Consider the following 26,122-nt stretch of genomic DNA (forward strand, 5'->3'; position numbering starts at 1 on the left):
GCACATCAGTCAAATCTGCTTTGGAAAAAAGTTTAATTCACAAAAATACATTGACCAATATAATGAAAATGTACTAAAATGTACTTTAATAATTCATAAAAGCTGGAACATCATTGACAGAAAAACAACAGAAGCATTATTAGAGTTGGTTTAGTATAATATATTTCAGCTTCAAGAGACATAGAAATCAATCCTTATTTTCCCCCATAGTTCTTCTATAAAAGACCCATTTTTACTCAAGCACTGTTATGCAAAAATGGCATTAGAATATATTATGGGAGCTGTGAAATCCCGGTGACCAAGTATAAAATTAAGTCACATCAGATATCTGCAGAAAGAGTCCAGAAAACAGGGCAAGAGAAAATTATACAAAATACATAATATAGACCTTGCTCTATCATCACGGACTTGGCGGGCGAGGACAGGACAGGAGGAGTATGGCTACAAAAGAATTTGCACTTTTCCACTGGATTTCACTTGAAGACATTTACACATGATGTACTTTTTCATGCTCATTTCGGAGAATATTCATAATCGTACAACTAAGGAAGTTAACATCCATGTCTTTCAAATACAATATTGATGTCAAACAGTACTTTCAATACTGAAAGCCATGGTTTAAGTTCATTAAGGACTCAAGGATTTTTGAAATAGGATATGTGGCACTTGAATATAGTAATTACACGGTCCTGATGGTAGGGGCATATTTCAGATTATTTCTTTAAACAAATGTGGTTAAATTCTATATTTTAAACAATGATGAACTGCTATTCAGATTTACAGTACAGTGCATTGATGACCCCAAAACCCCAATCAGACACTCTTTTAAAAGGGTTTATTACATAATAAAGCACTGGGCCAGTGTGTTGTGGATCCATTCAAGTCATGAAAGTTTGCCATTCCTGGTAAAAAAATAGTATACAAATTATACACAAGTACCACATACACTACACTACTTCAAACAGCCTCTAATCACATTTTCTGTTAAAAGTCAATAATTAAAATATGAAAGGGCTGTTGTTTAGCCACAGGAGGCTCAGACACCTTTGATAGTTTAGGGGCAGGTTGTTGTTGAAGGTTGAAGTGATCGTGTCCCGTTTGTGGTGGACACAGCCGCACAAAGGACGTCCTGAAAGAGGCGAGAGATTCCAGTCTGCTCTCCAACTGTTCGTCTTAAATCTCTCCATCTCTTTGCTTTAGTTCATCCTGGTCTGTGATCAATCGGAGCAGTTTGGTCGACTGACTTATGGCTGATGGAGGGAGGGGCGGGGCTGTTGGAAAGCTGGCACGATCCAATCAGGGCAACAGTTCTTCATTACAGCATTTCTGAAACAAGACGAGGGGCAGTTCAATGACGATCAGTGCATTTACTTTATTTATTACATTAGTGGTTATCAATGCTATAAACTAGACAATGCAATTAAGCAAATAATACATCTGTCTCCCATTTTGGTCAAAGAGGATGATGAACCTTGAATAAATAGAATTAATACACTTAAAAAGATGGTAAATCAATACAATGTGTTTATTGTGGCTCACTTGAGACCTGTGCTTTTTTAGTTTTATTTGAAACCCGAGTCTTCACAAATCAAATCATAAGCTTTGCTGCCCTCTTGTGGCTGCTCTCAGACAAGTGTTTATGTGGGACATTGATCAGGTGGATTTGTACTTCAACAGTAAGAATGAACGTGTTTTTATCCAAAAGAGAATATATTGATTGTGTTTGAAGTGAGAACAGTGTTTCCAGACGTTTGCTTCAGACGCGGGCCATAATGCTGTTAGTGCTGTTCATTTGAATGTGCAGCGTGTGAAAGAGCAGGAGAACATCACACTCAAACTGTAATATTGTGTTAAGCACATCCCTTTTCCACTTCACTTTGGTAAAGATACATTTACCGTATTTGCATTTCCACATTTAGATGGAGTCAAATGACCATTTATTATTATTTATTAGTCGTTCGCATTCAAAACATTTGTTGCTGATACTGGGAAAAAACGGTTTAGGGGAAATAACATGCAGAGCAAGACACTTCATACTTCCTCATTACTACAAAGAGGTAAAAAACAGAAAAAGTCCTGTAAAAATGGATGAAGTGAAACAGATTTTCGCTACAGACGATTTCATAACCAACTCCACTGCTGCCACAAACCCACAGCTACATTCAAAGCTGCTGAAAAGCTGAAAATAACCTTAATTTCCTCCCACTGTAGAAATGACACAATTACTTGCAGTTATCTTAAAAAAACATCCTGAATGATAAATTGTGCAGATTTTCGGGTTAAGAATCTAGTTTGAATTTTAGAATGTTGCAAAAACATTTTCTTTGCCTTTTTCCAGTTCAATTTTCTATAACTCTAATCATTCTTCACATGACAAAATACTGTAGTACAACAGTGAAAACCACGTCCCACGAGCCTCGACGCCGTGTCTTCCATCAGCAGCACGACACACGTCAAGATAATGTGAGTCTCTACAAACGGGCCAAGAATAGCCCGTGACAGTGAATAAACGTGAGGCGATTTGGACCGTACCATTGAGTGTGGCAGACTCATATCAAAGCTCCTGTGAACTCCTCATTAACCTGACATGATGTGGGGGACATGCGGCCCCCGCATCACGAGTCTTAAACACACACGCACCTGGCTCAGAGCTGCTGCAGGGCCACGAGGAGGGGCTTAAAGCAGGACACAATTGGATTTCTTTTTTGCCTTCTTCTTTTCCACTGGCGTTTTCCTATTTATCTGTCTGACCAGGTCATAGAAGATCTGAAAGGAAAGATATCGTTCATAAGATGCTTTTAATGCAGAGGGAGCAGTAGGACCCCCACAGACAGTGAAACCAGAGCAATAATACAAATGCACAGGGTCCCATAATGTTAAAGTCTTCATGTGTATTCAAGCAGCCAGACACATTTCTTTTCAATCCTGAAGTCGACCTTCCCTTTTCTAGGGCGTTTGAGTGAAGTGTATTCATCAACCAAAACCACAGAATTCTTTATCCCAGACTCTTGTCACCTTAGACACATAAATGTAGCCCATATTTAGTACTCACATCGAGAACGTTGATCTTTGACTTTGCAGAGGACTCTAAAAAGGCACAGTGGTTCCACTGTCGGGCCAAGTTCTGGCCCTGCTCCTTCCCCACCACACGCTCATCCTCCAAGTCACACTTGTTTCCCACCAGAATCATTGGCACCTGAAAACACATAACACATCATTAAAGATGCACGATCAGTGCTCCTGTCTTCAGAGAACAAAACATACAAACAATAAACATTGCAGTAATGACATATTCCCATTGACAGACCGCTTTACTACAATTGTCTGGTGAGACTGTTAAGTTGGTCCTGTGTTGTACCACCTCGATGGGCAAACATCAGATGAAATGAACCAGGGTGTGTCTCATGTTATACAAAGTACATCATGATGTCAGCGTTCAAAGCCAACACAGATCATCTCCACTTCAAAGCTGCAGACCTTGTAACAATGAGGCAGTTAACAAAACACAGTGGTGCTCCGTCTGTGACCATAGGCCTTTCATTTGTTGTTGAGGACGAGACGAGGAGCAACATCTACAAAAGAAACAGTGGTTTAACCTTTGAGAGCAGGACGTTTGGAAAGATACAGAAGTGCCTTGAAAATAATACATCATCTTTATCTTTCCTTTTGAAGCTCCTCTTTCCTCACTAGAAGATAAACCTTTGTCACACAATGGGGACATTCCAGTGTTGTAAAAATGCAATAGAAATATAGCTAAATACCATTAAAAAAATACTTCAATCCAAACATTTACCTAGAATGTACATTACGACTTTTGCATTTTTTCCACAGCCACCACCAGCATTTTATGAGAATTAAACATTACATTATAAAACCAAATGCACCTCCGCTGCATTAGAAACCCAGCAGCTCTGCATCATCACTGAAGGTTTGAGGCCACAGACATCACAGACCAACTATGAGGGAAGAGATTGTGACAAGGGGCGGGACCCCGCGCCGGACCCCGCGCCGGACCCCGCGCCGGACCCCGCGCCGGACCCCGCGCAAGACCCGCGCAAGACCCGCGCAAAGGGGATGAGTCTCTTCCTGCCTGCTGTTTCCTGCCTGTATCTGGGGAGCACCAGCTCGGCGGAAGCCCCGCCCAAACCGGGATAACATCGTCTTCCTTCCTGAATGTTTTCAGATGAATTTGTGCCCCTGTAACACACTTGAATTTGTGCCCGTTCCACACTTGAGTGACTCGTGTGCTTGAAAAGAGTAACGCTCAGTTCAAAGTAAACAGAACAAAGACTTGAATCAGCTGTCAAAAATGAGCTCCTTTCAGATTTGGCAACCCAAACATTTGAAACTGGGGAGAACTAGAAGTGCATCTCATTCAAGTGTTTTTGTAACTTTTTCCAGTAAAACAATAACCCATTTTCCAGACTTTCACACATTTGAAACCTGTATCGTTTTAGCAGCCGACAAGACCAGCCAGTGGAAAAATGTAGCAGTGATACAACCAGTGCCAACAATAAATCAGCTGTGGTCTATTTGCAGAGGCTGCAACAAATAAATCCATGCATGGGAAATCCTGCCTTCCCCTGGCCCTGCTGCTGGTCCAGACTCCAGACCACCAGACGTGTGTGTGTGTGTGTGTATACGTGTGTGTGTATACATGTGCGTGTGTGCGTGTTTCTGCGTGCGTGCGTGCACGTCTGTGCGTATTGGGGGGAAATGTGCTGGTAAGCCACATGTTGCAGCTTGTACAGTCATTCAAGCCCTCTCCCACTGTAAGACAACTTGAAGTACAAATACTGGTCCATGTTAGCTCCGAAATAATCTGCACATTGGAGAAATGGATCGCACTTCCTAAAGTTATTTATAAACCAGGCATAACCATCTTACACCCCTTTTCATTACTAACAAGATGATATTACAATTTTCTAAAAGCAGCTACTTGACTTTCCTCTTATTAACATGCTTTCTCCTCTTTATCTCCCTCTCGGTGCTGAAGGCAGGCGACAGGAAGCTGCAATGTTTGGATTAATCCAGTGGAGGTTGCTGCTTGATGTTTGATCTCTAAACAAGCCTCGGACTGAACTCCAGTGCTACATTTCTCTTGAGGGTCTCGGGAGAAGCCGTGGTATGCCCAACTAACACGAGCTCTAAGCCAGGCCTGGAGGAAAGGATGGAGGTATGCGGGGAGGGGGGCGTGATACTGCCAGATCCCCCAAAAGTACTAACCAAACATTAAACAAAGCCACGAGCTGCAGCACTGAATCGCTATCAGGAAATAAGATACAGTAATTGTATTAGAAACTGTACATTGAGTTACACGGTCTTGGAACGTCGTTATAGCTCCCAAACTTAAACTATGATTTAAAAGGAAATCATTCATGTCGTTTTCAGATCGTATAGATCTTTAGAAAATCTAATGTCATTTTAAAAAATGCATTCATTCATTATTTTTCTACTGCTTGTTCCCGTTCGGGGTCGCGGGTGACTGGAGCCTATCCCAGTGACTTTGGGCCTTAGGCGGGGTACAACCTGGACAGGGGCCAACACAATTTAGGGCAATTTTTTCATATCTATTCAATGATGAAGTTGTGATTGTAATAATGGTGACAGGCCTTGTCCCACCCACAGAGGAATGCGACAAAGGGGGAGTGGGACGGGAAAATATAGCCACAGAGCTGCGTATGAATTTGTTGCTTTGTGATATTAAACTGTTAAAACAAAATCTTAACCGAGACAAAACTGAGACAAATATCAAGGCCAATTTAGACTGAAAAAGGGAAATTATGAAACAACACAACAGTTCCATTCTAAAAAAAAACACTGTACATGTCACTCAGATGGAGAACCTGGGTTTTATTGCGACATGTAGAGGGTGAAGGAAGGGCATCCGGGGTAAAACCGACAACTAATACAAATCACTGCATTCAAGTAGGCCGCTTTTTGAGTGGACACAATATGCAGAACATAAGGGAATAGAATGTCCTTTGCAAACAACAAAATATCATGTTTTCATCATCAGGGTCAACATTTCGGACTTTATTTCTGAGATACATACACTGGAGCAATAGCAGCCTCCCGGTCATGCAGTGACAGTCAGACATGGAGAAGTCATGAGACCTCGGTTGCATAAGAGGGAGGAAGTGCTATGGGGGTCGGCATTAAAACTGAATTGTTCGGTTACCATTAATGCCTTGTTAAAGATTTAGCACTACTCTGCGCAGTGGAAAACATGAAAAGGAGTGACGCGTTTTAAGCGATCTGCCAGCGCTGCCGTAAATGGTGAGTGTCGGTGCTGAGAAGTTAAGCAGCTGCATAACTGGAGTCTGGAGCTTCAGATCAGGGAGGGTTTAAAGTGAAGAAGAGGTGCCTCCCCCTGGATCATGCACAAACTGACAAAGTGTGTCCCATTGGCCAGCATTCCTCACTGCATGTGCACGAAAGATACTTGATCAACACAAGTCACATACAGAAAATGCTTCAATGGATAGAGGAGTTGTGAAGATATTGGGAGTTCCAAGTGGTAAACTCTATTCTATATGATCTCGGATTATATTGCTTTTGCATTGGACATGAAGAATGTGCTGCCATTTTCTGTATTATCTCTCTATGCTCTTTGGTTTGATACAAATTCTAAAAAAATGTTTACAAATTACCTCAAATAGAGCTCAGGTTTCTGCTGATGGGTTTCAAGCTGATTTATGGTGTTAAAGTGTTCCTCAAGGCTCTGTCCTTGGACCACTGTTATTTACAATTTATATACATTTAATTGGGCATAATTAATACAAAGTGATTCAAAATAATCAAGAGGATTTTCATTCCATCCAAAAATTGAAATAAAACTAAATGTATGCTGTTCTCCAAAAGACACCAGTGACTCAAAAAATGTTTCTATTCTTACGCTCGATGGTATCATAATGTGATTGTAGAAGTACTCTATTACAAATACTTAAATGTTAAACTCTCTTTCAACAAGCACATACAAGATCTGACAAATAATGTTAAAGCCAGATTTTATTTAATTTTTTCCTGAAGACAAAGGACAAAGTGTTTTCTCTCTTAATTGTAGAAAACAGTTAATCCAGGCTGCATTTCTCTCAGTTCTGGATTATGTGATATTATATACCGATTATAAACCTCTGAACTCAGTTTATCATTCAGCTCTGAGGTTCATTACAGGAGAAGGATTCAGAACTCACCACTGTCAATTATATTCTAAAGTACATGAACATGTACATTTTTGTACATTGGATGCAAGAAGAGAAAAGCACTAAAGCACTGCCTTTTATGTATTTATATATAAAGGCTCTAGTTGGCATTTTGCCCGATTATTTATCAAGTTTGTTGCACCTCAGATCAAGTTGTCATTGCATGAGATCTCAGGACATTTTTGTCTTACAGTCTCATTGTGTCATCGCATGCTACTTTACTCCTGGTGCGCTGGTGCTGCGCTTTGGGAGGTTTTGGATTGGACCCAAATGAGAAACATGTGAGACTCATTCTGACAACACATGTCAAATTAATCAGCATTAAAATTGTTTGCAGCAAAAACTATATTTGATTTGAACAGCTTTATCTCATATCTGAGGATACAGATTGGTAACGTTTAAAATCAAGTTGAAATCTAAATTGTACATACGTTAGCGTTGACATTTAAGAGAAGACTGAAATATGAATTGATAAACAAAAACAATACATTTAAGAGTATATTTGTAGAAGTCTAAACTACAAGGTGAGCCGCTTTTAGACAGAATAACACATTTTGTTGTTCACAAAGGACTTAATGGATATAAAGGATATAATGGCAGTTTGTGTGGCCATTCAAATTCGATTGCCATAGCGATATATGTTGCAGGCCACCGCTAAAGGGCAAAAAGGTTTAACCTGATCCCTTTATTAGGCATTGGAAACACAACCTTGCCATGTGGATCGTATAGCTTTAGGTTAGGAGCGATTGAATACCACATTTGGATACCGCTTTAAGAAAATAATGCCACTACTTTTAGATACAAGTTTCTAGTCCAGTTTTCTTTTGGCAACAAAAGAGATCAACTATAAACCAGACCCTGCAGGTTGACGCTTTAAAAGGCAAGGATTTTAACCATCCTTCCAGCTGTTTTATGGCTGGTGTCCACTGCATAATTTCATTCATTTTAGATACATATTCTTGGATGTCACACAACAAGACGTGGGGAATTTAGAGCCACCACTCATTACATGCGTTCAAACATCCCCGTTATGATCGGGGGTTTTAAGTATCCTGGTTTTGCGTTTGTCCATGTAAACGCAGAGTCCTGATTTCAGTATCCTGGAGAATACTCGAGAATACTGTGGCGTGCAAGTTTAGTATCCAGATTTCTCACTCTGGTGCTGCTGTTCTAGGCATGTGCAAACTACAGAAACACATTAAGAAGCAGGCTATTTCCTAAAAAGGACTCAAACTGCTACCAGGCTTTATTATTTGTACTATTGTAAAGTCATCTACTGAACACTACAGCCCCGATTTATCAACAAACTCATTTCTGTGATGCCGTCGGACTTTTCCACTGTTGAAAATGCTTGTTTGATATCATCTAGTCTCTTTGTTGTTCCTATACGTGCTAAAAAGCCAGCAGTTTAGCAAAGTTGGAGTTGCGTTCAGCTCCTTGCCATCTCCGGGCCATAGTTACCACCCTGAACATCCAGAATACTCAGCCTCCTCATAAATACAGAAGTATGAGTATGCTGATTTCTCGGAGCGCATGTGAACGTCCAGAATAAAGACCAGGATATTAGAGCGTAAACAGACTCATTGATACGACGGTTCACATGATCAGCCAACAACCTGAGGAAATATCAGGCTCAATGTGTGTTACAGTCTGTGGAGGCTTAAGTCACAATTTTGAGGGAAACACTTTAAATCTTTGTCCCCGACTCGTCTCACTACCCACGTTTTAGAGCTCAAACACAAGATTGTACCCGCCATGACTGAGCCTTCATTGCAGACGACCAAAAGCAATCATCAGACCTTAAACTGCGGAGAAAGCGGCAATGTCTCATTAACACACTCTATATCATCACATGTAGCGGATACTAGAGAAGGAAAAACGACTTTAAGTGTGTGCACCAAACTCAGGGAGGGAGTGAGTAAGAAGAGGGAAGAAGTACATGAGGGGTTATGGTAAGATCCAATCCCTCCAAAGATCACCAAAAAAGGGCATCCCTGATCCTGCTGACGTCAAATCAGTCCAACCAGAGCGGGATGCAGGGCTCACTCACTTCAGCAGCCTCACCGTTTAACAAGTGAACAAAAAAGTAGATCATGACGCCACACATCCTTTTTGTGTTAGGAACTGATCCGAGCGGAGCGCCGCACTCGAAAACACAAGAGGAGCCATGGCCGAAAACCAAAGGATAAATGCATTGCTCCTGCGACAATAGGGGCTGCTTTAGTGTATCCAAATGCCAGCTTAGTGTTTGCACGTAGCATGTAAATGTGTCATTAACGGGCATACAATACAGTGTGTGAGAATGGGATCCCATAGCAACGGCAGGGACAATGGAAGTGGCTAAAAACAAACCATGACTGCTGTGCTATTTTCTACAGGAAACGTTTACATTCAGGTTTGACCATACAGGATTTAAATTTGGTACAGTGTGATGATGCAAATTAAATGTGAGTCGCAAATAAAATAAACAGGCATCAAGACGGGAGTGTTTTAAATCAGGTTGCCGACACAAAACTATATACACCGGTAATTGCGACTTGTCAATGAAAGGGAAAATGTCTAAAAGATAAGACTGAGTGAAGTACTCACATCCTCTGTGTCCTTTACTCGGAGGATCTGTTCCCTCAGGTCCTGGAGGTCGTTGAAGGTCGACTGTGCTGTGATGGAGTAAACCAAAGCGAAGCCCTGGCCATTCTTCATGTACAAGTCCCTCATCGCTGTAAACTGCTCCTGTGAACAAAGAGGAGGAACAAACATGATCAATATTGCGATTCACTACAGACTCTTACAGATAAAAGTGGTTAGAGGAGACGAGTTCACTTACTGTGCCCGCTGTGTCGAGGATTTCAAGCATACATTGCTGACCGTCTACCTCCACTTGCTGCAAGAAAACGCATCAAAAACAATTCATGAGATAATTAAATGGACCATTCTGATGTTCAATGTGAAAAGCTCCACATCACTGTAAATGTTTCTCAAATGGGCTTATACACATGAAGTCACAACATTTGAGTTACAGCAGCGTCAAAAGCTTTTTGAGAGGCAAAGATTAGAAAATCCGCTCTTGTGAGATTCACAACTCATTTAAAATGCAAAAGAGCAAAGCTACGGTTTAAAACAAATATAAAGGACGATAAATATTAATGAAATGGGTTCAATTTCTAAAATGACTCTTTGTATTGAACGTTTGTCTTTTTGTCCGATAGCATAGCTGCAAAAAGCCTAATTACGGCTGTACTTTCTCTCACATTTCTCTGTTTGCACGTCAGTCCACCGAGTGAGGAAAGACATTCTACAGAGAAGAATGAGCAAAGAGACTAATGACGGCATGAACCTGCCACAGCTGCTTGTGATCATGAGTGCAGAAGAGCACTCACCTTTCTGTACGAGTCTTCTATTGTCGGGTCATATTTCTCCACAAAGATTCCCTGTACAAACTGAACTGTCTGTAAGAGTGAGAGAAAGAAGGAGCCTGGGTCAGTACGATTCAACCTCGGAAAACAAAACATTTACATCATCTCCCAATCTCCCATGTGAACCAAAGGTGCGGTTGTCACGTTTTGATGAGAATGTCTAAACTTGGAGGGTTGCTGCAGTGAGGTTTACATTAGAGGGAGACAGGTGCACTGCCCGTGTGAAGGATTAACATGAACTAAGAGGTCATCTGTCAACTGACAACGTTTAACTCTGTTTCAGGCCATCTTATCTCAACTCTAAGATGAGGAAAGATGACATGAATCTAAAGACAGTTGTTGGCTGGTCTATATGATCCAGTACTTCCATCTTATCAGAACAATTGCCCCAAACTTTTATGTTGCCCTTTCATCAGATCTTGAATAAAAGTACGTGATTTGAAGCTGTAGATAAAACGTGGTTAATAAGCGTGCAGAGTTGTAAAGGGGAAGAGGCTACTCACCAGAGCCGACTTGCCCACACCGCCGGAGCCTAGCACCACTAGCTTGTATTCACGCATGGCGAGATCGCTTCAGCAGACAGCCAACCGTCTACACTGGACAAACAGAAAGAGGAGCACAGGGACACGGCCTGTGAGAACAGAGGACATTCAACGAAATCTACATTTAGTACAGAGTTTCTTTTTGAGCCAGACTTTTCCACTCAGAGCAAAGGGAGTTTTTCCAGTGTAGGGAAAAGGGGAAGGATTCTAGTCATTCCTGGAGGTTATGGACAAGAAGCAGCACAACAATAGACGGGAACACCCATCAGTGGAGCGGCTGCAGGGTGGAGGAGGTGAGCACTGCGTGACCCCTCGCTAACACAAACCAGCTGTGGTGTGTGCATTGAGCCAATCCAGAGAGATACAGTTCAGAATGACAACACTGGCCTGGCCCCCGCACACAACACACAACACACCACATACAACACACAGCACACAACACACACGGCCGCGGGTTTGGCACATGACTCGTTCGAGCATTGATACACTGTCAGGCATTTGACTGGTGACACTGCTCAGCTGAGGAAAGTGGGGACAGTGAGGGGCAGGAAATTGTGAAATCACTGGGATATCCTTCCGAGGGGGAAGATGGTGGGGCTCTGCGCGCGGCCAAATGGGTCACTACAACTCCGGCCAGGAGAGGGAGTGGCCGCCGTGCAACACTGGGGTTTAGTTATTACTGCGGGAAATAAAACATCCATTATTCATTTGATTTCAACATGTCAACAGGAAAGGTCGCTATAAAATGGTACAAATAAAATGTTTCTCAATAAGATGCAGAAACAGTTTCAGGCTGCTGGTCTGCACCCCTCAATCATTATTTTTAATCAGAAGTATTACAATTATTGCTACAATCAATTCCAAAAAGTGGTGTTGGGGAACAAAAGTGGTTCTTTTCAGAATTATATGGTGGGACGCGCCTTCTCCTACCACTCAAAAGCCCCTCGTCTACAACTGCAAAGCATTACTAATATGACATATATACAGTTTAACAACAATACTTCAGCATCCCTTCACTGACAATGAGAACACAGTGTTTCTGACTATGATGTAATGGTATTGTGATTCCCAAAAGCATCAGTCCTTCACTCCTCAGGCAGCTGCATGGGGCGTGAGCTGGACGGCTCATGTTGAATGACTTTGGTAAGTCCAAGTTCTCCCAAAGCAGCTCAATGCACACAATCCTGCTCCCACAAACATCCCAAAATATCATTTGTTCAAACGCAGACTTTTATTTTAAAGTAATTGAAAGTCAGAGATTCCCTAATGAGTGGATTAAAACTTCACCAACTTCCTTTGCCATTTAAGCTGCACCCAAACTGCAGCAGATTATGTTAAAGTCAAGTCCAGGGAGAGACATAAAAGGCTAGTTTTAGAATGAGTCCTGAAGTGAATGTGGTACTGTTCTAGGAGGCAGATGATCCACACCTACACTGTTCTTTTCACACAGTAATGCTCAGTGGGCTGGACAAAGAACCTTGGACCTTGAAGCACGAGCTGTAAGCGTGTGGGAAATGTATCTGTGGTGGCACTAATCCTGCTCCACACATGCAGCAAAGTGGCACCATCAGGGAGCAGCCCGCGGGAGCAGACCCAGAGCACAGCCTCAGTGCACAACCTAAACCACACTTATAATGGTGTGATTTTAAAAGTTTGCGTCATGGCAAGTATTCCACTAAATGAATCAATACACCACAAACATTTCCCGTTTTAAATCTGTTCCCAAAAAAACAATGTATTCAAGGCAAAAGTACAAAGACCCTTAAGAATAATTGTGGGGTATCAAGTGTGATACTTTGATAAAGTATCAAAATTAAATGTAATTTGCCTGTTAGGGGGTTGATGAAATAATTATGCGAGCACATTTTTAAAAAAATTCGGCGATTTGAGAACTCAGGCGGAAGTGCGCATGCGCACTCCCCCGTGCGGACTGATACAACACACACGTGCGTTTGTTTATTAGCGCGACGGATCCCATCGCATGTCTCCTGTAGATTTCAGTCCACTTCTGCGTCAGCTCGAACTGTCTTTCTCCGTCTTCATTTTGCCCCGTACACTGAGGGAACTATATTATGATAGATCAATGCGCTTAGACACGCGGAAATATGGGACGATCCGCACGCGGCTGCAGGTGAGCGGTAGGTGCGTTTTATGATTGATACGTGGCAGGACTAATCGGCAGTCTACGCCACGAGGAAATAAGACTCAAATTTCTGCCAAAAGAATCGTCCATTCAACCTTTAAGCTTAATTGTTGTTGCCCCTTCAGAAAGTGTATTTTGAAAATATAATTACTTACACAAGGAAGTATTGTAGTTTGAGCAAAAGCCAACGGTGAAGCGCTAAAATGAACCAAGACAAACATAACTGCCTATTCTTATACGAGTGTGGTGCATTTGTGAAAACGGAAGATGTCTGTCCTCAACCATAGTTTAACTTCTCGGCTCCACTGTTGACTTATTTAAATGCTCTGCCTTTCTGTGGATCAGAGTTGATATTGTGTAGAGTAGACCCCTGAACCCTGTTACAATCGGCTATTTAGGAGATCTTGCCATCTTGTGATTCAGTGCTTTTCTGATTCATGCAGCTCAATGCTGCTTTTCCCCTCTTCTACTTCTGTTGAGCACATGTTTTGACGTATTGCACACTCCTGAGCCATTAGCCTTTACTCTTATTCTTACTGCAGAGACAAAACCCTGGGGATGTGTTAGAGCAGAAAGATACATTATATGCAGAACTACATTACACCTTGCAAGATCATATTTAAACATACTTCCACTGCTAAGCCCATTACTCTGTCTCTCATATAATAATGGATAATATCAGCTCTTGCAAAGGTTAGGGATCAAGCGATTATAAAGAAGTCCTTGTTGACTCGATTGAAGAACACACTGACCTGCGTCTAACATTTTAAGGGATGTGAGAGTGGTGTTAAAAATGGGGGTGAGAAATAATAACACATTCTCTAAATATAGCCAGCTATTCGGGAGATAATTACAGATATTTGAGCAATGAGAATGGAAAAACTACAGTATTATAAACAATTACATTTAAACCTGATGGCTGTTATGAATGTTATGAAGATATGTGACATTTGAATATCATAATGTTTATAATAATACAAAGAAAACTGTTCCCCTTAAAAGTGTAGAAGTGGGGAAACACAAATTGTAACCTTTCACATAAGGGTTAATGAGGGGCGAGCGATGTTGAGTTTATGTTTTATTATATATTCAGAAATGTGTTAAAATGGGTATTTAATGGGTTAGTTCAGGTTTAATTAATCAGACAAATATGAAACGTAAAATTAATAGTAAATTAATCCGAAATGCAGAAATATCACCTTTTATATACGGTACTCTTATTTGAAAGTTTACAACATGACTTTTTTCATTTGTATTCAACTCTTTTTTGTAGCATTTTCTTTTATTAAAAGCAAAAACCACCACATTTACGACAATAACATTTTGATATAGTGCACTGCCCACATTCAAGTGCAATACTTCTGTACTTTTTGGGGTTATTTTACAGTTCCTTTACCTTTGTCTGATATGTAACCTTCAACTAATACAATTAAAAAGACATATTTTAGCCCATTTCTGTACGACTGCCAAAATATATTCAGATTGTCTTTATCGGAATAAAGAAATATATTGACAAATCTATATTCCTAATCTATATTGCCCACCCATGAGTGCGGTATAAACACTGAGATTACTGTAACAAAGGAGCCATACACCAGCGAGTCCTCCATGAACTAAACAGGCCAGGCCTAGATCAGCTGCATCCGAAACACAAAAGCAACAAAAGGCACTGCACACAAAGTGAGATCTTTGACCTAGTTTCCCCCAAAACCTTCTCGCATTTATTTCCATCTGGGCAGATTCTTTATCCAGTTGACCCTGTATGGGCATATAAGTGCATTACATTACATTATACTGCGTGTCAATATTGAAGGTCTTACATAACATACCTTTAAGTCAAACTCCTCTAATCTCCCACAACAATGACTAATAAACAAGAATATCATTTTCTCTACCTCCATGTCTACACTGTGACCGTGGCTCATCTAAATATAGGCCGTGACAGAATGGGATGCGCCCTGGTCTTGTATACAAAGTTGGATTCCAGGAAAACTTGACAAGGCGTTGTTGCGCAGCGTCTCCCTGCTCCGCTCAAACACTCACAGGCCATTTAAGGATATCTCTCTCCACTACGAGCAAGCGGTCATCCAAAAACAAAACACACAACATTCTGCTGCTGTGGCTTCTCTCGTAGTAACCGCTGCAAATAGAAGAGCCGCGCGGGACATCAGCGCCACATCACTCCACCGCACCATGTTCAAGATCATTCAGTTTATCCATAATTAGAATTATTCTGGTCACATTATAATGGGCTTAACAATTATTGTGAGTATTTTAGAAGCACAAAATTATTAAATTACTCAAATCAATACTCCAAAGTCTTTAAAGTTGTATTTTTTTTTTTAACTTGAGTTTTCATACCGCCTAAAAATGTTATGGAAAACATATAGGCTTTGTTTGCTAATGTGGGCATTTTGTTACCATGGTAACGGTGGAACTGCTAGAGTATCAATAGAAGTGGGAGGGAAACGTGACTGAGCAAAAAACTGCATTATTCAGAAAAGTCCTGACTCATCATATGACGAGCTCATCCTAATAGTCACAGGATCTGATCATGATCAGATATTTAATGCCATATCTCCCAGCCTTATTTGACAGTACATGCTCTCTTAAAAAGAGTGTAAATCAGGATAATCTCATTTCAATACTAGTTTCAATATAAATGAGAAACTGACAATCCCAAAAAGTGGGTAAAACTGCTATAAATGATAAGGCTTTACGATAAGGTCCATGTGCAGTTCCTGCTCTATCAGGCTTAATCCTGGACATGTGAAACTGTCACAACAACTGACTCAGCATTGGTCCGACTGACAGCTGCCCCCTCTCGCCCTCTTATCCGTGCAAACTGTTGCGGAAGATGAAGACACTCATATCCTGTGGTTCAGAGGAGGTTTATGCTTAATCATCTTCCAGCAAACAAGGTGATTAGAGAGTCTACAGTCATTTATAGGTTTGGGTGTCCAGGGTAATGGTAGTGTTCGTGATGCAGATACACCACTGGTTACTCATTACCCTTTACTCATTGCCAGAGCAGCGCATTACATCACATGCTCACACTGGCCTTGTGAAGAAACACTAGGTCTAGAGCAAACACAAGGGATGGGACGATGGTGTAGGACGGTGTAGGACGGTGTAGGACGGTGTAGGACAACTAGGACGCGAAGTTCTCTGAGGAAGTCTGAGTAACGGGCTGCACGCAAAGGAGGCCACAACGACAGACCAGTGACACTCATCGCAACAGGTTTAAAATTGAACCCGCGGGAGAGATGAACTGCAGTGTCCCGCGACAACTTTACAAGGTGTACCCTGTCCAAGGCAGATTAAGAGTCTCCCGCACATATGACTGCTGTGAAATGAGGGAATTATGGGGTTTTAATGCATTTGAGGGATGAAAAGTCACTTGTACAGTATGATAGTCACAAGTTTGCACGAATTGACTGAAATTGTTTTATTGACTTGAAAGAAAATGCTGACCATGGGCCGGAAAGGCAGCCGCTTTCTTTCATAGGCAAATCCCAGAAGTAGTTTTGTAAAATATAAAATCTGAAAACTATACACATGCAAGTATTTTTCATTCATGTCGAGTCTGAATTTGCCCAGTTCTACCTTCAGCTCATTGCTCTGTCAAAGAAACTCCACAAGCACGACTTTTGCTTGTTGCTGACCTGAGGGAGCCTTGTTGCGCAGGTTCCATAGGAATTGGATGTTGCGATGTCGCTCCCCATGTGTCAAAGCTAACGGACATGGGAGCGGACACCGAGGACTCAGTGAAACTTAATTGACAATGATGTCAACCAGAAATACACTGCAACAAAGAGATGGACAGGTACAAAACGAATGTACCGTCTGCCAAAAGTTGGATAAAATATGAATTTTAACGCCAACATTTTATTTATTTTTTGACAAGAGTTGATGTAGAACATTGTTTGTTTCTCACAACAAAAACCGAAGATGTTAATCATGTTTCTAAAGAGTCAGTTTGCCTTTGCTGCCAGGTGAAGTGTACAGACAAGTAAAATGATTTGTCTGGAATGACTTTTCAATTGATAATGATAAGTCTGTGGTGCAAATAAAATCCCCTAATTGACATCATCAACTCCACTTTAAATCAGTATAGTGTTTGTGAGTTACTCTGAAAGTGCAGCTGCCACACACTAAAATGGCTCCGAGTACAAGTTATGACAAAGATGTGTAAGTGACAAAAACGCTGTCAGGGTCTCGGGCCCTGTAACCACATCCTCTTTCCAGATCTCTTCAGAAGACAGCCACATGCTGAGGAGATGGAACAGGAGGAGGTGGCACTAAAATAGCCCCTTCAGTCTCTGTTCCTGTTTGGTGCTTTAGGACAGCAGCATAACCACACAGATGGGGAAGTGGGGTCTGCAAGCCAGGCTGGCTGTGTCTCAAACTGGTGAGACCAGATTATACAGGACACAAGCAGCTGCAGACAAAGATATCAACTTGGAAGATGTAATAAAGTGTTATTTAACAGGACCCATTGACAAACAAACAGCAAAGAATTGGGGCTGTAGTCGACTAAAGACTGTGCGTCAATTAATCAACTCAAAGGCAGCAATACAATAAAAAAAAAGCTCTAAATCATTAGATAAATCTATGATCTGAAAAATATCAGCCCAAAACTACATCCTAAATGCCAAACGTTCACAGCATTTCCCAATAATAATTCATACAGACATGAACTAATGAACAAGGAGTTTAAATGTAAAAGGCAGAATAAACAAACACTATTAACTCACATTTTTTTAATATCATCATTGAAATAAGTAGCTTTTAAAAAAAAAACTAACTAAGAAGCATCACCAGGTTAAAACGACTAAAAGCCTACAGCCCACCACAGAAAATAACACATAATGTAGCTAAAGTATAATGAAGCGGTCACTATTCATCTAACGTTAAATGCACTGTCCATAACTTTGTGTTAATATTAGATTTTCTTTCAGGCGTTTCCGTGGCTGAAGAATAAGAAACTACAGCCTTCAGACCAAGTTAGTGATGTCATTACATGGACAAGACTTGCTTTATGTGTGTCAGCCAATACTAAGGGATAACTCTAAAGGCTCTTGTGGTCATGCACAACAATACAGAAAACATGATCGTATAAAAGATGATGATGATGACCTCTCATGTTTCACAGTAACTTAACCACACATCTTTCCTGTCAAACACAATTGTCTCCCAACAGGCTGTCAGTGTCACAAAGAGCTCTTCTTTCGTTTTCTGAATCTACCCACTGCCTACGGCTGTGGCATATGCACACATCACTTCAGATCATGCCAAATCCCTGCAATCTGTGCTTTTGGCCGCACAAAAACTAGCGTTAACTATGCGATTACTACATATATAGGCCAACACAACACCTAACAAATTGTGCTTCAAATAATGAGCCTACTTACAGACAAATCCTTAGCACATCACCGTGTTTAATCCGATGTACTGAGGGCGACATCTGCTCATAAACAATCCCATTCCATACATGCTAACCTACACGCACCGTTATCAGGCTCGTTAGCTGCCTGCGCTAACTAGCTAGCTTTAACCAAGTGCTTTCCACGGGCCGCCGACACTTCACAGCCGCTAGCCTCGGCTCGTTAGCAACAGGCTAGCTAACCGCCACATTCCTTTCCTCTGAGTACATCCCTGCCCGAGCTAGCTTGTCAAAAACACAGCACATACTAGTCATATTGACGTATTGACAAAACACTACACAGCTTAATTCATTGCCAACGTACACAGTCGTTTGGCTCAAGAGAGACCCCGCAAATGCTAGCGTTACCTGCCCTTCCGCCTGGCCTTGACTAAAATGGGAGTGCACGCTCCGTTTTGCATGTACACATTCCTTATATTTACCACGCGCAAACACACGCGCTGTACGCATTGGTGTCTTTAAAAGGGGTTATGAAAAAAGAAGTCTCACGCCTCCATACATGACTTGTTCTAGTGGGTTTAGCCGCTATCAAAGTTTGGCGTTTGCACTCACCGTTTGTCGCTCGCTGTCTGTGTCTCGCCGCTCCGCAAAGTGTCAGCTCGTGCTCACTGCGCAGCGGACGTCACTCCGCTGTTTCCCATTTTTCTTAAAAGGGCATGACTTGGGGACAGCCCCGCGCCGCGTTTGCGTTATAACGGATCTTACGGAAAGTGGGATTGCAAAGGACATTCTACACGTTTAAGTATCTTAGAAAAGAGACAAAATGCCGAGTTAGTAACTTTACAATTTTGGTTGGTCTGGTAAACTATTGTTGTTATTATATAATATAAGAGGTTTTTTATAAGAGTTTTATAAGAGCTTTTCTATACGTTTTATTATTTATTTATTTACTTCTGTGCCTACTTTGTGTTGCAACATTGGAATTTTCCCAATTGTGGGACAAATACAGGCTTATCTTATCTCATCTTATCTTAAAGTGTGGGCAAGAATAAGGACAACAACATTGAAAGAGTTTAAGAGAAGATTCTAATGGGGTTTATTAGACCTTGATTGTACACAAGACTCGAAGAGCTCAACTGTTCAATCTCTATAGACATAGGTCACTGGTCAAATGAAATACATTGGTTCAGACCTGGAAGACCAGGGAGATGGGCCCTGTCCCTCTGGGCCCAGGAGCTCTAATGAACATACACTCAATATGAACCAGCTCAGGGAGGAGGTACAAGTCATTCACACCGGCTTCAATGCTGCAATACTGCAAGAAATAATGTGTGTTGTGGAGATGAATGTACAGGAGGAGAGTGAGTAAATGTGAATTAACTTTAACATTTCTCTAGAGGAAGACATATGAAGTAACTTCGTTGCTCTAAACCTTCACTGAGATTATCATTTTATAATATAAAAGTATATTGTAAAGTGGGCAATAATTGCTTTTAGTTGTGAATTCACCTCACAGCTTCACAAGTATTAGCACTCTATCACGCAGTCAGTCCCATAGAAATATTATGGTCAATCCCCTAGGTCCTTTGACATTACTAATTGACAGTTCCTCCTCTGGCAATGTCTCAACTTTAAGTTTTGAGTTCCGTCATGCATAGTTTAGTCTTTTGACGTTGTACAACAGGCTCAGGCCTCAGGATAATCAAGGTAGACTGTTACCTGTCTGTTGCTCTTTGCACTAGACATGCAAGAGGGTCAAAGAATTCTTTAGTCGGCTGCCATCTAGTGGACAATACATATTCATACACAGCGAGAGCCCCACAAGAAGAGACAAACAGATCTGTGAACGTTACATCTGCTACCACAGCCCCTGCTGGCCTCCTGCCCTGCATGTGTGTACGTATTTGTGTATTTTGGACTGCAGTTTGATGATTCATGTGTCATGTAAATAGCGTAAATTGCCCAACAAAATTACTTAATTGTATAGTTACTTTCGTTATGCACTTGGAATGCACTGACAGTAACATCTGTCATGGGACTACAGATAAAAATGTCCTTTAGGTTAATATTTACAGAAATGTTTATTAATATGTGGGATCCCTGAAACAAATAAATGTCACTGACGTCCCTAAACAGTAGTAAGGTCAAATAGAAAAGGGGAATTCCATCTTCGTGGATCCTAATTTTGTAGAAAAAAAAAAAAAGCTGAAAATCAAACCAAACATGTTTTCGTATATTTTATTGTTTTTAACATACATTATCTGTCATACAGATATAAATTAGTATTAACAACCCCTCGCTTCTGCTGATTCTATCCATCTGCCAAAGCCATTGTTTGTCATTTGCAAATTTTCCATTTAATATGCAAGAATCACATATTAAATAATGTGACAGCACACCTCATACATTATAGAATAAATAAATCAATTTTAAAAATGAATATCACTGCAATAGTTTGCTGGCTAGAGGTAAACTGGAGGAAATGACAAAATAAAAAAAATCTGAATGACCAGCCCAGGCAGATGACACAGGTGGCAAATGAAAAAGGTGAAAATTAATAGAGGTTTTGTGTATGTATATATACATCTTATACATATACATACACACGCAGTCACTACACAGCATGTGTTGTGTTATTTTAGATCCAACAACATTCTAGGGCATTCAGAAAAGAAACTGCCCTGCCGAGAAGCCAAAACACCCAAGTAATGTGTCAAATCCAGGGAAAAACAAGGCAGCTGACAAGGCTAAAATGGCAGAAGGCTGCTAAATGAAGAGGATTACTGTCCATTGGCATCTTTGACACAGTCCATGTGGTGAATGATGTGAGGTCTCCATCTCCATTCATTTGTGGTAACTTCAGCAAGGAATTCAAAAAGGCCAAGAGGAAAACAAGTGTGTTTTCTCACTGATATTGTCTGTAGTCTCCAAAAGAGGGGGATCCCATCGGAGCCGGGCCTGGCTCTTCTGCAAACTGGGGGCCTAAAGAATTACAGAACAGCAAGAGAAAGAATTATTAAAATTTTACTTATCTCAAAATACACAAATATGAAAACACTCGCATGTTACCAACCAGTTGGGAATTGTGAAGAAGCAAATCTAGTTAATAGGATACCAGCGCCCTCTATCAACGCCAATAGGATGCCACCCATTGCTGCAGAGCCAAACATGGCCACAGGTCCATCTATACAAGACACAATATTAGTACTTGGATCAGCTGGATATGTGTAGATATTATAATAGTAAAACATGTTGAATATATATCCCTTCAGGTAAATGCCCCATTTCAAAAGTCTTTTAAAACATGTCACCGCAATTCCTGTTCTGACAACGCTGGAGACTGTTTGTTTCTCAAAAACAAAAAGCAACTCACTTCTTGCAGCAAGGATGGCTCCAGTCATAGCTCCACTTGTAATAGAGTTCCAGGGATCTTCTTTGCCTCGTACTTTTACTAAACCACAGTCTATCATGGAGAACAGACCACCCCACACTGCAAAGCTTCCTGAAAGACCAGTTGGGCAGGTTAGGAAAACATGTCGTATGCTTAGGAAAGAGACAAATTAAAAAAAAAAAAAACCTAACCCATGTCAGACAGAAGAAGAAAAAAAACAGCATTTATAACCTACATTTATTGAGAGACAAGAAAAAAATTGTGACGTATTTTTAATTACTGGATAATTTTGACGATGCCCAAGTATAAATGCCTTTATTGTTTAACCTTTAAAAAATTTACATTTTTCAAAACACAATTTGTTTTTACTTCCAAACACAAAGAAATACCTTATCATTAAAAAAGTTATAGTTTTATAATAGAATATCAATCAATTAAATCATAGAATATTGAATCACTCACTGCACTGTTCACTTTCTGAACTGCATCTGTAAATTCAACTGTATACTTTGTGTACATAGTAAGCCTATTTTTTTATATTTATTCTATAGCAGATTTAAATTGTTTTACTTTTTGACTTGTATAGGTTGTTTTATCATTGTTCGTTGTTTCATGTTGCACCGAATAACCAACGCAAGTTCCTATTTGTGAATTCTGTTCATTGGCAATGGCAATAAACCTTTTCTGATTCTGATTCAAAATGCGGGCAGTAATTAATTCTAATACAATGGACAAAATAGACATTTTACCTCCGAGTTGTGGTGCTCTAGTTTTGATTGCTGTCAAACTCCCTCTCATTCTGTGGCCCATTCCCTACAAATATGAATGTTAACAATATTAGACATGAGTGCCATACAGAGACAGTTTATGGGAGTTGATGGTTAATATAGTAAATCAAATATTGATATACTTACAGAGGGTGCATTTCTAAAACCTTTCACAGCCTGAAAAATGCCTCCACCAATAGCCCCCATCGTAAAAGCTCCCCCACAGTCATCGACAATCCTCCAGGGACTACAAAAGCAGACAGAAAACATTAGTCATAAATCATAAACCTGATTGTGAATAGGTACATAATACATATCCACACTGTTAACTGTAAGTGGGCGGTTATAGATCTATTCAAAGTTTGTAAACCAATACATTCTAAATTCCCCAATAAAAGGCAAAAGTGAAGTAGAACATGTGATATAATCAAAAACACTGGGAGCCTAAGGTCATTTTGGCAACTTATTACCACACAGCAAATATAAGAAAGAACAAATATGCTCTCTTTTGTTGAAATTTAAAATACAAATGTTGGTATGAGAAAGGACATTTCACAAATGATGTATTTAAGCAAGAACACCACATGTGGTGCATCGCTAAAGCAACTATTGTAAACACATGTATCAATTGATGGCATTAGAATATTAAAATACATTCCTCAGGTAAACCACACAAGCACAAGTTCATACATATCTGGCATCTTTCTTGATCATCAAGTTTTTCTTACATCTTGGAGATTCTTTCTTCGTGACCAGAAGAAGCGTTTAGTAAAGTCAGTGCCTTCTTTTTCACACTTTTTAATTATTTGAGGAGAGATTCTGACTGTTGCTTCAACTTTCGTTCATTTTCATAAACAAGTTCTCATGTTGTTGTGTTGCCTTTAATGGCGGTTGGCAGCCCCCCCAAAAAGTTATACCTTTTTCCACGGCTTCTAGTTAAGACATATTCTGTGATGACACCACACATCACTTAGCTTATTGTAATTTAACACAACCAAACGTGTATTTTCAGCCCTCACTTCGAAGGTGGAACGTTCGGGGAACGAGTAAATGAGAATTGGGATTGGGCCATAGCCTACATTTTTGAACGCAGACACTAAATTGCCAGTTTACCCTGAACAAAAAGCTCGAAAAACTTGCCTAAAGCCAAACCCATCATCTCACTAGAACTGAATTAACGTTGTACAGACACGAACCGGACAACAAAAGGCAATTCACATTGACAACCAGAACTACATTTTCAGTCCGACCGGATAATTAATGAGTGTCCAAGCCACTGGATTTAAGTTATTAGAAAAGTACAAGTAATGTCAGAATGTACACCAGGAGATGCTAACCATTACAGCTAACAGCTAGCTAGCGAGTTACAGGAAAATATAATGGCGTAACAGCAAGAGGAAATTCGCTTACATATTGGTCAAGTGATTATCTCCTGGTGAGCATGTATTACGTATTACAAAAATAAATGACAACCAACATTTTGCCAAATATAATAACATGTGACAGCTAAACCCAGCAAGGTCACTACAGCGTGATACAACCTCGCTTGATGCTAGCACAAACTCTCATTACATTTCTATGTGAATTTAGCGTTGATGCTAACAGAGGCTAACGAGCCAGGTATTTTGGGTTATTTACAAAGGTCATACATAGTAATGAAATAAACATATACGTATTCATCTCAGATAAACAGACGCACAATTAGAAACCTAAATCGATAACACAATGTTATATTTTGGTAAAAGTTCTCACCAAGGCTCTCTGGCATATTCCTCCATTTTGTTCTTTCAACGTTCCCTCTTACGCCATGAGTGACGCCCACATGACGTAACTTCTTCTTCTTCTTGTGTATTTCCGGCAGACTGCGCGCCACACAGCGCATTGCTGCCTTCCACTGGTGATAGTCCGTTATGACACTTTACTAGAGAACTATGCAGTCCACTATCGAAAACAAACTCCATTCCAATTATCTGTTATTATTGGTCTCCACTGTCTCTCTCACTGCTTCAACAGAGCACGTTCTGCTTCTATTTTTAAGGAGAACGACAGAGAGAGAGAGAAAGAAAGAGACAGAGAAAGTGAGTGAACGATTTATATTATAATCATGAATCTATTATTATAATAGATTTTACCCTGGCAAAGCGGAAAGGAATGGAATTTATCATGCAAAGGCTGGAGCGTTATCTACTGGACACTCCACGAGCCGTATTAAAACAGCCGTATTGAAACAGGCATTTCATACAAGTACTAAAAGTTTTATAACCACAAAGTAATTATAAAAAAATACTACAAAGTAGTTCTAACACTATAAGAACTAGTAGCGAAGTGCTTAATTTGACCAGATATACACTGTACCAATGAAGCACAGTTACTCAAATGTTTATAATAAAATCAACAAAAGAAATGTTTATGTTATTTTTGCATGTTTTTATAAAGAAATAATATCTAGTATTTTAACATCATGTCATGTCCATCCCTGCTTGCTGATGCCTAATCCCATCAGCTCTCAGAAGCTATTTAGATAGTATTTAGTACATGGATGGGAGACCGCTGGAACATCAGGTGCCATAGTGGGACGCTAGAGGGAATGTTGTTGTGTCCTTAGATACAATTTAAAGCATCTTTGAGTGTCTACAAAAGAGCTGTATAAGTAGTCTGCATTATTAATATTTTGTAGAAATGAATTCATTGATTCCATTCATCTTCTACTGTTATTTCCTGTTGGGGGTCGTGAGGGACCAGAGCCTATCCCAGTCTTTGAGCCTTAGGCTGGGTACACTCTGGACAGGGGTCAGCTAATTACAGGGTTAACACATCTTGTAGAAATTAAATAAAAAAAATTATAGCCTTAACAAAATGTATCCCAAACAAACATGTCATTAGGCTAGATTACACTTTTTCATTGAAACCATTCATATTATCACTTCAATTAAGTTTTATTTCAATTAATTATACAAAATAATAATAATAATAATAATAATAATAATAATAATAATGATAATAATACACCTCTGTTATTTCCTAATCCTATCAAGGCTACATAGGCTACATAAATGAGGTGTATTATAAAATATTGTTAGAGTAGGCCAAAATCTGACCACATAGTCTAACAGGATTCAGGTTGATTATACGTCTAGCTTGTACTGTTTGTTGTGAATATGCCAGAATTATTGTAAACTCTAAGCCTATTGATTTACTTGATGAAATAAGTTCAAGAGTAGGCCTGGCAACTGCAAAGTGCTAACAACATGTTACCACTCTGCTACCCTCAACAT

The 26,122-nt window shown here is 40.2% G+C and overlaps 2 protein-coding genes across 3 annotated transcripts; both read right to left on the reverse strand.

The window, feature by feature from the left end:
• Nucleotides 1-14: 14 nt before the first annotated feature.
• LOC140365979 (ras-related protein Rap-1A-like) lies at nt 15-19,443 on the reverse strand. Of its 2 annotated transcripts, none has more exons than XM_072452607.1 (8): nt 19,302-19,443; nt 11,122-11,209; nt 10,583-10,651; nt 10,030-10,086; nt 9,795-9,935; nt 3,053-3,196; nt 2,641-2,766; nt 15-1,326 (listed from the first exon to the last, which is right to left on the reverse strand). In XM_072452607.1, exons 2-7 carry the CDS (start codon nt 11,176-11,178, stop codon nt 2,677-2,679), a joined length of 558 nt encoding a protein of 185 aa, XP_072308708.1. In that variant the 5' UTR covers nt 11,179-11,209; nt 19,302-19,443; the 3' UTR covers nt 15-1,326; nt 2,641-2,676. The 2 variants fall into 2 exon arrangements, with proteins under 2 accessions (XP_072308708.1, XP_072308709.1); XM_072452608.1 differs by having other exon boundaries at nt 11,122-11,214; nt 19,302-19,362.
• A 1,473-nt stretch (nt 19,444-20,916) lies between these two features.
• On the reverse strand, nt 20,917-24,698 carry timm17a (translocase of inner mitochondrial membrane 17 homolog A (yeast)). The gene is made up of 6 exons (XM_072452610.1): nt 24,600-24,698; nt 22,995-23,094; nt 22,830-22,893; nt 22,063-22,191; nt 21,763-21,873; nt 20,917-21,671 (listed from the first exon to the last, which is right to left on the reverse strand). Exons 1-6 carry the CDS (start codon nt 24,623-24,625, stop codon nt 21,595-21,597), a joined length of 507 nt encoding a protein of 168 aa, XP_072308711.1. The 5' UTR covers nt 24,626-24,698; the 3' UTR covers nt 20,917-21,594.
• Between the last annotated feature and the right edge of the window lie 1,424 nt (nt 24,699-26,122).

The sequence above is a fragment of the Eucyclogobius newberryi genome, unplaced genomic scaffold (genome assembly GCF_026437365.1).
Source record: "Eucyclogobius newberryi isolate DKJ021-1_F unplaced genomic scaffold, fEucNew1.0.hap1 SCAF_19, whole genome shotgun sequence".
In the NCBI taxonomy this organism is placed as follows: domain Eukaryota; kingdom Metazoa; phylum Chordata; class Actinopteri; order Gobiiformes; family Gobiidae; genus Eucyclogobius; species Eucyclogobius newberryi.

Excerpts from the sequence above, each read along its gene's own strand:
- timm17a (XM_072452610.1), bottom strand. The coding sequence starts at position 24,625 with ATGGAGGAATATGCCAGAGAGCCTTG. Across the intron at positions 23,095-24,599 it reads GAATATGCCAGAGAGCCTTG|TCCCTGGAGGATTGTCGATG; the intron begins GTGAGAACTTTT and ends CTGCTTTTGTAG. Across the intron at positions 21,874-22,062 it reads AGCCATCCTTGCTGCAAGAA|ATGGACCTGTGGCCATGTTT; the intron begins GTGAGTTGCTTT and ends TGTCTTGTATAG.
- LOC140365979 (XM_072452607.1), bottom strand. The coding sequence starts at position 11,178 with ATGCGTGAATACAAGCTAGTGGTGCTAGGCTCCGGCGGTGTGGGCAAG. Across the intron at positions 3,197-9,794 it reads GAGTAAAGGACACAGAGGAT|GTGCCAATGATTCTGGTGGG; the intron begins GTGAGTACTTCA and ends ATGTGTTTTCAG. Across the intron at positions 2,767-3,052 it reads CAAAGATCAACGTTCTCGAT|ATCTTCTATGACCTGGTCAG; the intron begins GTGAGTACTAAA and ends CTTTCCTTTCAG.